At 39.4% G+C, this 14,913-nt stretch overlaps 1 protein-coding gene across 1 annotated transcript in view; it reads right to left on the reverse strand.

Annotated features, from left to right (window-relative positions):
* pde3b (phosphodiesterase 3B) overlaps positions 1-14,913 on the reverse strand; it is a 40,216-nt gene continuing 25,303 nt past the window's right edge. The window contains exons 4-16 of the mRNA XM_058088495.2: positions 14,626-14,771; positions 12,691-12,791; positions 12,393-12,624; positions 12,205-12,296; positions 11,898-12,046; positions 11,671-11,805; positions 10,224-10,335; positions 9,930-10,043; positions 9,071-9,270; positions 6,489-6,692; positions 6,196-6,357; positions 5,628-5,886; positions 1-5,562 (exon numbers count right to left, since the gene is read on the reverse strand). Of these exons, the coding sequence (XP_057944478.2) occupies positions 5,372-5,562; positions 5,628-5,886; positions 6,196-6,357; positions 6,489-6,692; positions 9,071-9,270; positions 9,930-10,043; positions 10,224-10,335; positions 11,671-11,805; positions 11,898-12,046; positions 12,205-12,296; positions 12,393-12,624; positions 12,691-12,791; positions 14,626-14,771 (2,097 nt within the window). The 3' untranslated portion in view covers positions 1-5,371. The remainder of the gene's footprint in view (positions 5,563-5,627; positions 5,887-6,195; positions 6,358-6,488; positions 6,693-9,070; positions 9,271-9,929; positions 10,044-10,223; positions 10,336-11,670; positions 11,806-11,897; positions 12,047-12,204; positions 12,297-12,392; positions 12,625-12,690; positions 12,792-14,625; positions 14,772-14,913) is intronic.

Here is a 14,913-nt window from a genome sequence, read left to right on the forward strand (position 1 = left end):
TTTCCTTTTAAGGATGGTGCTTTATGACAGCTATAAATAACAACCAAAAAAAAAACAGTTGGCCCACAGTGTAGATAAGGATGAATGATTACATTGGATAAACGCACGTTTACTGATGCCACAGAACATCATTGAGCAAGCATCAAAGGTGGACACTGTGGTTTGAAGGACGACACAGTTAGAATCAGACACCATTGAACAGAATACTAACTTCTGATGGATCCATGGTAGTAAATCAATATGGCTCTAACCTGAGTCCAGTCTGACTTCCGCTACTGTTGCTGCTTCTTTGACATACAATACCGGACCCTTCATGTCACAGCAGACTGTACGTGCTGTAGGTCAAGTTTGGCACTAGTTGGGTCCACACAGTGAAGGAGAGGCGATGAAATAGAATGCAATACTGGTACACTGCAAAAAATGAAATCTAAGCAAGATTAAATATCCATCCATCTTGTCCTCATTAGGGTCCCATGTGAGCTGGAGCCTATCCCAGCTGAGTGTAGGCGATGGATGGGGTAGACCCTGGACTGGTCAACTGTCAATCACAGGACATGTATAGAAAAACAACCATTCACACACACACACCTATGCACAATTTAGTCTTCAATTGACCTAACATGCATGTTATGGAGATGCAGGATAAAGCTGGAGTTAAACCCATACAGGTAACATGCAAACTCCACACAAGGAACCTGAGAATCAAACCTGGCTCTCCTGACTGTGAGGCAGCTGTGCTAATCACTAATTCACTCTGCTGCCAAACATAACATGTCGGAATTCAAAAACAATACAAAAATATATATTTTCTTACTATGTTTGAGCAATTTTCTTAAGCATAGCAAAACAAAAAAATGTGACTTCCACATGTTGCAAAGTCAAATGATTTTGTTCTATTGGCAGATTATTTCAAATTTTGCAGCTCTATGACAGTTTTTTAAAAATATATGAATACATCATCACTGTTTTGTGGATGAACACTGCTTATTCGTCAATAATATGCATACTTAAGCAAATGATCAGCATTTTTTGCCTAAATTAAGCATTTCCAAGTGTGAAAATGGCAAAATGAACTAAATTCATACAGTATATATATATATATGTATAAGGCATTCAGAGGGGGCATTAAAAGACACGTTCATATGTAGTATTCTACACTGTTCGTTCGGTGTCAGTATTGTTACATTGATGAGAAAATAGCTACCGCAGGAAGTACTGGGGAAAAAAATGGAAGTGAAAAAGGACAATAAACTCGCCCAATGCTAACACGCGTGAGTCTATATCAGCAGTGGGCAAACTTTTTCATACATTAAGTTAACAAAAAAAGGGGCACGGGGCCAGACTATATATTTGATACATGTACACTAGTTTTCTAAATGTCCACCTGAAATTATTTGTCCTATTATATCTTCTAGCATCATACAGTGTCATACAATCTGCTATATGTGCGTATCTCCCCTTTTTTTGGCAGGACCTTAACCACCATACCACATCAAATAGCAAAATTGGAAAACTAGGAAGGATATAACATTGACTATTATGTTGTATGTATGTTAATTTCCCTACGTATTTACATCCCAGACAGTCCAGTGGGAAGATTAAATTGTGTGTCACATATTTGTTGACTTGTGTTTAATTGGGACCATAGGTGAGGTCATCTGGATTGCTTCATGTGAAGCGACTTAAGCCTTCAAAAATACCACTTACTATATCTGTATGTTAAAATTTAAATTTAATACTTTAGAACCAACTGGTGGACCGGACTCAAATGCTTGGCAGGCCACATGTAGCCCCTGGGCCGTAGTTTGCCCACCCATGGTCTATATTATATCTTATTTTCCACTACAATTTCGACTATCCGGGGTAATATGAGTGTTAAGGTGACTATAAGGGTGTTACTTCATGTCTATAGGGCTGTAACAATGTCAATAACCATATTTAGGAAGGTCATAAACAGGTTTTCTATGCTCTAACTCTCAAAACATAATATAATAAGGAATCCTACTTTGTGGATATTCACTTAAGTGTATACTTAAGTGTATTCACAATTAACCATGATAAACCATGGATGGCTGTATTAAATAATATATTTCTGATTTAGTAAATATAGATAGTAAAAATAACAAAATGCTCTAACATTGTAAAAATATTTGTTTTAAATCAACCTTTTCAAAAATATATATTTTTTAATCTCTTTTTTCAATCGTGCTTAGATTTCAGGTTTTGCAGTGTAGATTGACAACCAATGAAAAGAAAAGAAAAACATGCCACATTACCACACATCAATGAAAATACTGTAGATAAAAACCAATGACAGAATCTCAATGTGTGTAGAAAATGGATGCATTCAATTGATTATTCAAAAATATATATTATGCACATACTCTTTTTTTGTACAGTGCTGAACACTTGTCTGGTATTAAAATGAGGACAACTGTATTTTTTCCTCTTTATAAATATTACCAGCTCAATTTGACTTTTTCCAGATATTGATTATGATATACAAAGTGAGAGAAAAAAAATGATCCTTCCCTTTCATAAAATAAAATGCTGACATACAGTGGTATGAAAAAGTTTAGGCACCCCTGGTAATTTTTAGGACTTTCCTTTATAAACCACTGGTTGTTGGGACCAGCAGTTTATGTACAAAAAGTGAAATGAAGTTTATAGAATTTATAGAGAGTGTGCAATAATTATTTAAACTAAAGTAGGCAGGTGCCTAAAAATGGGCACTCTTGTGGTTTAATTGATTTGATTACCTTTAACACTAATTATTGGGATCCATGATTTGTTTGGTAAGCTCACTGACCCTTGACATGCATACAAGTGAAGCCAATCATTAGAAAGGGTATTTAAGGTGGCCAATTGCATCTTTTCTAAAGAGTATCATCACGGTAGCCTAAAAATAACTGTTCAATGACCACAGAGCCAGGATTGTACAACATCATGGTTTAGGGGAAGGATACAAAAGCTAGCTTAGAGATTTCAGCTGTCAGTTTCCACTCTGAGGAACATAGTGAGGAAATGGAAGACCACTGGCGCAGTTCTAGTGAAGGCCAAGAAAAATCAGAGGCAAAGGATGGTTAGAAAGTCAAACTCAACCCACAAACCAGCTCCAAAGACCTACAACATGATCTTGGTGCAGATGGTGTCACTGTGCATCGTTCAACTATTCAGTGCACTTTGCACAAGGGGATGCTGTATGGGAAAGTCATGTGGAAGAAGCCTTTCTAAATATTATTGAAAATCTGTGGTGTGATTTAAAGCAGGCTGCCCATGCTTGGAATCTATCAAACCTGACTCAACTGGAGATGTTTTGGAAAGAAGATTGGTCAAAAAAACATAGAACCTCATTGGAAACTAGATGAATTAATTTCTGCAAAAGGAGGATCTACTAAATATTTTTTGTTGGAGTGCACAAAAATGTATGCATCTGTCTACTTTTGTTTAAATAATTATTGCACACACTGTAAATCCTATAAACTTCCTTTCACTTCTCATATATCACTGTTTGTCTGCTATATGACATATTAAACTTGAATGGCTGATCCCAACAACCGGTGATTTATAAAGGAAAATCTTAAAAATAATCAGGGGTGCCCAAACTCTTTCATACGACTGCAGGTGGGTCCCTTCTTCAAACTGGCCACCAAATAGACAAGTAAAAGAGATGACACATCGAAATGGAATGACAAATGTTACCTCACAACATGCTGGAGAATTTGTAAAGTCTGTCAGATAAGTGTTTCTGCAGTGAGGTGGTTTAAAGACGTTATGCACAGTGTATGAGTGGATAAAGTAAGCTCCTCCCACATTGTAGAGGATTTCAATTGCTTCAATTAGTAGTCCACTTGTTCATGGAGACATTACAACAAACTATGTCAGTCAGTCGCCCACATGTATGATTTTCCTCACTTTTTAAAAAAGTCTATTCAATATTAATGACATAAATTCTTGCAAAGCAATCAGCTCTGCATGAATCCTGAGTAACCTTTTAAAAAAGAATGACAGGAAATGAAAATTCAGCATTCCTGCTGTGATTGCTACAAAAAGGAGGACACTACTGAAAGGACACACGAGCATACACACAAATTAAGTACTAAAAAAATTAAAATGTGCTCTCTCTCTCTCTTTCTCCCGACTTATTATCTCTCCATCATATTTTTCCAAAAGAAAAGTTTCATATTCACTCACATTCCAAACAAATTGAAGCCAAGCAAACAAAAAGTGGGTGGCACACATGAGTAAGAGCATCCAAAAGGATGCAGATATAATCCTAATCTTCAGTCAACATTTCAACAATGTCTCTGTGACTGAGTGGGATACAGTGTTTCGTGTCACCAGCAAGGAGAGAACTACACAAGCCAAGGCTCTGGGCCAATATGGACTCAGTAAAGGTTCAGACAGGCACATCTGATATAGTATGTGTATGTATACTGCATACACTCCCGGACCACAATTTTAAGACTAGTTGAAAAATGGCAAGGATTTACATTTTGTACTGTTGGAAGAGAGAAAGCTTTTTTTGCCTTTACCATCAAAAGATCATGACTGTGTGAATACCTGACAGAGAATGACACTGAATGATTTTGCCAAGACTTGGGCTTTTAAAGGGTGTGGTGTTAAACTTTGGATCAGCCTATTTGAGTTTAGTGGTTGTTTGCAATAAATTGCTTCCTCAAACATTTTTTGGTCTCAGTCCCGTTTCTTGTGTTTGCACTTTGAAACTCAACTTAGAACCTCTTTAAGATCCAACAGTATAAATGTTATATTCTTACAAATTTTCAACTGGTCTGGTCTTAACACTTTGATCTGGAATATATACATGTATATTCATTAAATAATAAAATATAAACCCTAAACTGAGGCTGAAAGGGTCTCTGATTGGTTTTCCACCTTTGAGCAGTTGACTTTGGTAAAGGGGGTCAATCGCATTGCTTGCTTGGTTCCTCATCCTCTACCTCTATTTTTTTCTTTTTTAATAGGACTTGTTTTGTACCTAAAGGAGGTGTAAGCGCTTTGCATTCAAGGCAGCATTGCAGCCGAGGTCATTCCGATGCTCTTTTCCTGCACCATGGACCTCACTCTTGGTGCTTCTTTTTCTTGGAGCTGCTCTAGGATTCTCCACGGGGGTCAAAGTGCATAGGAGTTGGGCTCCCACTGTTGCAGCGCTCACAGTGGTAAGGCCGTTTTTTGAGCATCCAAGTGTCTGCACAGTGTTCAATGTGTGAAAGTGTGTGGGAAGTATGTGCATTTGTCTCTGTCATGTCTGTGTGTGTGTGTGTGTGTGTGATGTGCGAAAGGCTGTTGGGTGAAGGACTTCTTCCTCGCCACGCAAGTGTTCATTTCTTTAGTCACGCTGTGACTGACGCTACTCCCCTTCCTCCTCCTCCTGGATGACCTGGATGTCATCCGACGGTGACGTGGGCAGGCTGTCAGGCTGCTGTTTGCCGTCATCTTTGCCTTTTTCCTCTTCCTCAATGATCTTCTTCCACACTTTGTGGTTCTCGGTCAGGTGCTGCATGATGCTGCAAAATAACTGCCGGTGGTTCTTACTCCTTTCTACAAGAACATAAAGCCAGGTAAATTTTGAAAATAACACAAAGATGATTTATTGGGTGACTCACTTGGCCGCAGATCTTCCTCCAGTTCATCATCCTCTTCCTCGTCATCATCATCGGTGTCAGAGTCAACCCGCCCCTCATCATCTTCATCTGATCCGTCTCCATTGACCCAATGGCCAGGAAGTAAACCTGCAGCATCATAGGAGTTACAGAGTGGTCCTACTATGTGTGTGATAAAAGACTCTTGCAGCTTGGCCAACTGCGGGGAGGAGCGGTCCATGAAGGGGCTGATGGGTAATCCCAGCCTCGCTTCTTCATCACCCTGCAAATGAAAACAAAAAACAATAGCGATGAGTTTTAAAACTTACGCCAAATGCACATCAAGCATGTACTTAATTTTATGCGCATAGATTGCTCATTAGACAAAAAACGCAATATTTGCTTAGATATGTATAACTTCTTTTTAACTAATAGGCCGTATTCAACCATGAAACAGCATGATTTATTAATATTTTGAAAAATCGTGATAGTTCGGAGCCGTGAAATTCAAACCGCAATGTGGCCTGGGAAAATTGTATTTTATAACTGTGTGTACTAAACAAATGTTTAGTGGATGGCGTGCAGCTTCTACCTGCTCATAAAACTCATTAACAATTCCTTCAGTCCACTTCAGGTGCAGGTCGTGGACTTTGGCCGGTCCATTGATGTCTGCCAGTTTGATACACACTTGACACACCAGCAGTCTGTCATTCTCATTTGTCCAGTCAATTCCTGGACTGTTCACATCGTTGACCTACAAGTCACAGACACAGGACAATATACTCTTTATGCCATACAATTACTCAAGATACAATGATTAAGTATTCTCCTGATGTTTTCAAGTCAGATTAATGATGACAAGATCAGTCCTGATCATATAATAACCTTGGCATTGAACTCAGCCAGGAAGTCAAAGTGCTTCTTGAGGTCTGTGGCTAGAATAGCCTCAATGACAAGGAAGCGAAAACGTTTAAACTCCACATGATCCAGGTTGACCAGGAAGTTAAACTCCGGCCGGGACAAGTAGAGGCTCCAGGCGGATGCAGCGTGGTGGTTCTCCAACACGGAGCGGTCATTGTACAACACCGCCTACATTGGACAAGAGGGACAAGAGGTGAGAGCTGAAAAGATTACACAGATATGTCAATAACCTTGGACAGATGACCCCTTTAGCCAATGAAACATATAGGACTGTGTATGAAAAATAGCTGGCCTCAGTGTATCATGTACATAGTTGTCTCTAAAATAAATATGTACAGTGGAGAAAATATGTATATATTTGATCGCTGATGGTGTATATTTACCCCCATGTAAAGACAGAACAGAATTGCAGAATTTATTATAACCGAGAAAGAAAGAATGGGGGGAAAAAAGACATTTCATGTAACGCATATCAAAATTAATTTAAAAAAAAAATATTTAAAGACATTTCATGTAACGCATATCAAAATTAATTTAAAAAAAAAATATTTAAGGGGACCTATTATGTTTTTTTCCACTTTTCTGACATATAAATGTAGTTAGAATGTAGTATTCTGGTGTGAAACAATGCCAAAGTTTCAGATAATGAGGTTTGTGCATTTGGAAGTTGAGCCCTTAAAGGCTCAAAACGCTCTGTTTCAAAAAGCGTGATAAAACTGATGTCACAGAAGGGTGGACTTCCTTATATGGGTGTGGCTGTAAGCCAGATAAGCTCACTGCCCTCCCACAAGCTCTGCTTCCCCCACCTTCCCCCAAGCTCAGGCACTCTGTTTGCAAAAGAAGCTCAGGCAGAAGTTATTGTATTTGGTGTTGGTGATTCCCAGAAAAATAAAAAAGAGAAAAATATTTTCATATGTCGATGGCATTTCACACGGGACTGTTTTTGTCAACATGAACGTGAAATATCCGCCAAACTGTTGCTGAAGCCAGAGGCTGCGCGCTCTCGCCAGGAAGGGTGCATTAATTTTGGACACGCTGTGCGTCCACGCGGTGCCCTCATGTCCGGCTTCTCAAGTGCGATATAAATAAAATTTGAAATGAATTGAAACTCATTATTCATTTGATTAGTGAATGCTGAAATGCAGCTAAGCAAAAAATCAGAGACACTTTCGAGCACTAGAGGCAGACATATTTGTCAACAACATTAGCAATCAATAGGTTCAGGGTCCCCACTTTTTTTCTCTTAACCCACTTTGCTGAGACTGATATTTAAACTGGGGCACATACACAAACTGACCTTTTCACCTTTCACACCACAGTGAGACTGATGCTGGAAATGTGAAGTCATCCATCTCTTAAAGAAATATTCTTTTCGCTCCATATCCATAATATAATTTATGGGATTTTCTTGTAATAAGTGTGCTACAAACTGGAGCAAAATGAAACTGGTGCTTCTTTGGCCCATGTTTCACCCTTGCACCACATTTCATTAATTCTTCCAAGTGGATTTTTGTGTAATCTTACTGACAGTGGAGCAGAGAGTGCAGACTTTTGCCAAGGCAAATGAAATAAGAATCCTCTTTCCACCATTTCAATGGCCAATTCCTCCTCCACTATGGTTTCTGTGCAATCCAGCTCTCAGTCAATTGAAGGTTACATTCAAGATGAATGGAGCATAACCAAAAAACAGCTTGACTTTGCGTCATGAGACATAAAAAGAAAAGTCATGTCAGGTTAATAACAACCACCCAGTTAAACCTTAACTGTGAGGTTTCTATAGGACACTGAGCATCTGAGGACACAACCGTTGAAAAGAGAAGTGGAGCACAATTGGAGCACAATACCGTTATACGGATTTAAAGCAGGAGGGGCCATTGTTAAGTTGTATTATGATTTCACTGAAGAGCACATTTTAATGGGAAGTTTCAATATTTTCGTTGGTATAGAGTATAGGAAACCTGTTTACAACATACTAAATATATATTTGTCATATTAGAGCCCTCGCAACATAAAATAACACTCCTTTACTCACCTCTACACTCATATTACCCAATATAGTAGACATTTAAGACAGAAATAAGACGTGCTCATGTGTCATACTATAAATGTGTTCTGGTGACGGGCAGACTGGAAGGGAGTTAAATGTGCATATTTTTAATTAATAACACGCTGCATTTATTAGTTCATATATATTTTTTTAAAATCATGATAGATTAAAGCATGAAATTTGAAGTGGGAGAAATGAATGTAATGCATATTATTGCCACCCTATCGTACTGGGGAACAATGGCATCTTTAACCTTCGAATGTTTGTATTTCTGACCAAACTGCTGCTTTAACAAAATTACTTTTGACAATCGTAAACAATTACCGTATGTGTTTGGTTTATATTTCGTCAAGTCTGAATATATAAACTTGAATATAAGAAACTATACATATATTAAATAAGACAAAATGGATGATTCGAGCTGCACTAGCCGCTAAACTAGGTGGTTCACTCTTTGCTGTTTGTAAACATTTGAGGTCAATCAAAATTGATAGCTTACCTGAGGTGCATTAGTGGCAACTAAAAAGGCATTAGTGCGACCAGGGTGGTCGTAGTCGTGCATTGCAGCTGCTACATAAAGAGCCATGAGCTCCAGAGCTGGGATGTTCCAGGCCAGGCAGCCATAGCTGTCATCTGATATTGAGGAGCTTTTGGAGGACGCATATGATATCCTGCCAGGAGAGATCCCACTGTCTGAGTCTGAAACACACATGATTAACAGTTACATGCCTTAATATTTTAAAAGTAACCTGATGGGTTAAAAAAAGCACAAAATGACACATGAGAATGAAATGGAAGTACTAATACAAAAAGTGTGGTTGCATTCTTAGCATGCATGCTAACCACACGGGGTAGTGGTGATGGAAAAGACATAAAACATGTGTTGACGTGTCTATGTCTTGACTATGTCTGACTTGGTATACAATTTGACTAAAGCATCAGTAAGAATTAAGTGTGGACTACAAAGTCAACTTTGTGTTAATGTGAAGAGACTCCTCTCATCTTATTGGTGGTTAACCTATTTTTTACGCTTCCATAACAGTTAAGAAAGTGCAATGAATAAAGTCAGCCTCTATCCACCTTAACATTACACTTCCCATGATGTCATTAAGGCGTTATCCAATTTTATTATACAGTAGTTAAGCTCTTTTTGCATTTGTATGACAGTTGTTAGACAGAATGTTGAAATGTTGCTTCAAATATTGCGTTAAGAAGAGCTACCAATGTTTGGTGTTTGCAAACCCCAAGCCCTGGAACAGATGACTGATATCCATTGTTTCCCATTGGATAACTGATTCTAAATTTAAACAAATCCGCCACAAATACTCTTTACTGTGGAGATTTAGGTTTATGTTTACCTGTATCACTTCCTGTCACATGCTCATTGTGAATCTGCTGGAACCCAGGGATTGGTCGAGTGGTCAGGTACCAGACAGCATGGAGCACATCAGTAGCATGGACCCGGTTATGATCTGCAGGTGATTGTATCCAAAGCAATACTCTGTAAATTGATTGTATTTGGCTATATAGCAAGTTAAACTTTATGTTTTGCCCCACAGCAATAGACATGAACACATTATGATGACACATGAACAAAACAGTGAACAAAAATGAATCTTTCTGGGAGGCCTATAGCGCAGTGTGAGACTCACAGGGAATGTCCCTGTATCCATTTTCCAGAGCAAAGAAGTATGTCATGAACTCCCTCACAGGGATCTTGAATATTTCAAACAGACACGTATCCTGGAAAAGGGTGTAAGTGACCTGGGGAAATACAGACCAGCTTTACTGAAACACACATCAGAACACAAGATAACCACAGCACTACCATCAGACAAACATTACTGCATTATATGTATTAAGTTCAGACCTCGTTTTTAAAGGGGACCTATTATGCTAATTTTTAGGCCCTTTGTATTTCTATAGAGCAGCTACACATGATAACCAGCACAGAAAGCTTTCTAGATCTTCCAGAATCTCCACCTATTCCAGCTGCATTTCTTTGGATTTCGTGCTTCCAGCGAAAATGATCTGTTTTAATTTACTCCACCCACTTAGGAGGACTTCCGGTGTTGCTGCCAAACCCAACTTTATAGGAGTTGATGGTTTAGGATTTGTAATAAACGGTGATCCAGAAGTTTCTCAAGAAAATAAGTTACTTTAAGAGGGCTCTCAATGGTAAGTAGCTTTAGCATTTAAGCGTAAGGTTTTCTACAGCATCGGTAATGTGTAATGTTGGCATTACAAGTGTTTTGCAAGACTACCAGTGTTTTAAAAACTTGGGTAGACCCAATGATTGTTTGGGAACAGGCTATTAGCAACCCCGGTCCCTGTATGCACACTCTGTAATGCTACACAGACGACCGCTTTTGTTACTTACTGCTTGCTTTTCTGACTCTTCGACACAACCAAGTCCAGCTGCATACTGGCCCATGTTCTCAAAACAATCCAGCGTTAAATACCCTTGACAGATTAAAATCTTTTTATTTTGCTTGTAGGCAATCGGGAACGCCAACCATTTGTGCCTTATGGTGGTGTCGTTAGGAATTGTAAAGAAATGTAGCTTACCCTTACACCTGAAGAAACACTTCCTGTGAGCCATTGCTAACAACCTAACCACCGAAGCAGAGCTTGGTGGAGGGCAGAGAGCGTATCTTGCCTACAGGGCATGCCTATATAAGGAAGCCTGCCTCTGTTTGATATCACAAACCTCTACTTTTACAAAAGCCTCTGAAACCGAGCATTTAGAGCCATCCCAAACTTCCTTCAGGGCTCACTTCCAAATGCGCAAAACTCATTATATGAAACTTTGTCATCATTTAACACGAGAATACTACATTCTAACAACATTTATGAGTCAGAAAATTTAAAAAAGCATAACAGGACCCCTTTAAAAGCGAAAAGAAAAGGATATTAATAAATGACTGCAGTTTTGAGTAAACTTACACTTAACAGATGTGCTGATGGAACAAACAACAAACTACATGGAATTCAACTTTTCTACAAGGGATTTATCCAGAGGGGACACACATGGTGACCACAGCCTTGTAGCACATAAAAAAGGACACCAGAGAGCTACTTTGCAATCTGAGTACTAACATAGCTGAGTATTCTTCCCGTCTTTCCTCCTGTTTTGTCCACCAGGTCAAAGATCTGGAAGTTCCAGGTGTTCAACCTCTCCATGAGGGCTTCATGGTCTTCCAGCATTGTGTCTAGCCTGAATTCCTGATCACCCTGAAGGGGAAGCACCAAGCAACCAAATAGTGCAGATTAGCAGTGCAATCCCATGACTATGGCTTATTTCTGTGTTGTAGGATAAAACTTACCCCTAATTCCTGAGTCTGTTGCTTTGTGCTCGGGTTTTCCTCCTTCTCTGTCTGACCCTGATCTCCTGTGGTGTTGGACTCTTCAGGCAAGTCCACCTCCACGCTCTCTTCCCTGATTAAAGGCTCTGCTTGGAAATCTGGTCCTTCACCTGATGCTCACATACGAAGATGTCAAATTAAAGCGCATGCAAAACTATAAAGAGATTATCTTGACAGACATCCACTATTGTTGGTGTTCAGTACAGAACAGTGTTGCCGTATGACACTAGTGAGTCAAATCATGTATATCATCAGATGAAATATCAACCTGAGCGCCTGCGTTGGGCCTCGCTGAGGAGTGACTGATGGATTTCTATCGAATCCCCACTGGAAACTCCCTTTGACATCTGACGCCCGCAGCTAGCGTAGATAGACAAGACAACTCTTGTGCATGGATTCCTTATTTATTTGAAGCGCAATGTGGCGAGGGATGATTCTATTCCTGACGGTTTTTACCTGGTGCAAAGAGGTAAAGTGGAGCTGCGGAATGCCTGCTGGAAGTCGCATGAGCTGAGTGAGTAGCCCAAAGGCTTGTGCAGGTTCAGATTGACACTGGGCTTTGTCAGGAAGTCCGCTGTGTCAGGGAACTCCACAGGTGATCGGGTGAATAGGGATGATGAAGAACCTGTGGCTACACTTGGAGGACTGTGGCTGGGAGAGGTGACAGGACTCAGACTCGGAGATGTACCTGATGAGGTTGACGGAAAACATTAACTCTTTTATCAAGACAGGAGATTCGGCAATCATGTCCCACCTGCTCTCCTGGACCCTGCATGGTACGTGAGGGTGACAGAAGAAGACCTCTGCTTGGGAATGGTGAGCAGGTTTGCATTTGGCCCATTGGACAGACCTGAGCTACATACAGAAATAAAACACATAGTATTCTCAGTCAATTATGTTTCACTAATTTATTAAGACAGATAGGTACTGCTCTCTTGTGGAGGAAGAGAGTCACTGCAGCCATGGGTTCCCCTCCTGTAAATTCCTATTTCTTACTGTCAGCCATTCTTCATAAATTCAAATTCTAATAAAAGTCTGTTGTTGCTCAAATTATAACCTATACAATGAAAAGGCAAACACAATAATTCAGTCTGTTTTTAAAGAACAGGAAAACAGGACTGTATATCCATACAGTTGAACCTCTTATGTAAGCATGTCTAATAAAACAAAAATAAAGTAAGAACATACCCCCATAATGTAGAGGTAACAGGATGGTGTTTGCAGAGTGTTACTTTTATGCGTTATGGTGATGGTTTGAACTGCAGGACATTTGAGGCCTATTTGTCTACCTCTTTGGGGCACTTGACTTTTTTATTTTTACATCAATAATGAATGTGTTACCCAGCCGAGGAATGTCTCGTCAGACAGATTCCAAAGTCTTTAAAAAAAACAACTTGTGTGTTTTTTTTTTTTCTTTTACTGCTACATGGCAAGAGAAAACAGTGCATGTTTACATAAGGTTTAAGTAAAAGCAACAATACAATATGGAAATAATGCATTAAATGTATTTTTGCTTTGAGTAGTGTTTTCATATGCACACTAACCATGCACCAACGCAAAGTGTTTAAACACAGTAAATTTACATCAAAATAACACCAGATGATTCCATGTGTACTGAGAAGTTTCCCTAACTTTGAGTTGACCTAACACCGGTTTCTTTAATAGCATAATATTTGAGTCACACTATAACTATGTTATTATGAGCGATGTGAAGTTGCATTCAATCAATCAATCAACTTTTATTTGTCGAGCCCTTTACAACACACAAGGTGACCAAAGTGCTTTTCCATTAAAAGCAACATTAAAACAAAACAATTTAAATTCAATTTAATATCAATACAATACAATTAAAAAAGTGTTTAAAATCATTACTGTGTACTAAAAGCCAGTATGAATAAATAAGTTTAAGTTTAAGCCTAGATTTAAAAAGCCCAAAATCAGTGATGGTGCGCATTTCAGGGGGCAGCTTATTCCATAGCCTGGGCCCTGGGCGACCAAAAAGGCCCGATCACTCCAGAGTTTAGTCCTTGCTCTGGGGATTTCAAACAAAAGCTGGTTTGAGGACCGTAAGGCCCTGGTGGGGTTCTGAACCTGCACCCTGACAAATAGGGAGGGGCAAGGCCATTAAGGACTTTAAAAACAATAATGAATGAAACAAAACATTCAAAGACATCATTTTCGATGAATTCACATGTTTTGAGTGAATTTTCTGGGATTTCCCAGCATACTTTAAAGCAGCAAATTGTACTTCCGCATTAAGAGTGACAAAGTGAGTGGTTATTATTGTTTTTCTTTGCATTTCTGTTTATAAAGACCACAACTACACACATAACTGTATCTTGCTGTATCTAGTGACAATGTGGAAGTGTCATCGCAATGACGAATGGACTAGAGACGTGTTTGTTTGGAGCTGGAGATACATATAAGGTGCTGGAATTGCACTGCTGGTGATGTGTTCAGGTTAGAATAACATTATGAAAGAGCGCCAGACTGTGGGGAGCTACAGTGTGACGCCATCTCTCATCATAACGGAGACCTGTGACTTGCCATAATGCGTAGGCGTTAATTACGCAAAAAAGAAATTAGTTCCCGCCATTTACACACGTTTTTTGACAGCCCTGATAGCCCAACGTTTTGTTTGTGTGGTCAGACAATACGATACGTGTGATCAATTGTGTTATGTTGATACCTAGCCAGGTTAAGGTCAGGTTGGGGTCTCTTGCCATTGTTGCGTTCCCACCGTGATGAAAGTGAGTCAAGAGGAGACAGCACAGAAGAGGAGGTAGAACTCCGCCTGGGCTGAGGAGTAGGGAGGCTGTTTCTGCTACTCAGACCCTGGACAAAGAGAGTATGGATACAGTTGAATAACTCCAGACAAGATTGCTTATATCTGTAACAAAAGTTATCTGTTCACCTGTAGCAGCTAGTTATGTATAAAAAAAAAGTCTGTCACGTCATGAACTCCTCTAAAGAAATA

Source organism: Doryrhamphus excisus, linkage group LG13, assembly GCF_037039965.1.
Source record: "Doryrhamphus excisus strain RoL-2023G ecotype Guam linkage group LG13, RoL_Dexc_Guam_v1.1, whole genome shotgun sequence".
Taxonomy (NCBI): domain Eukaryota; kingdom Metazoa; phylum Chordata; class Actinopteri; order Syngnathiformes; family Syngnathidae; genus Doryrhamphus; species Doryrhamphus excisus.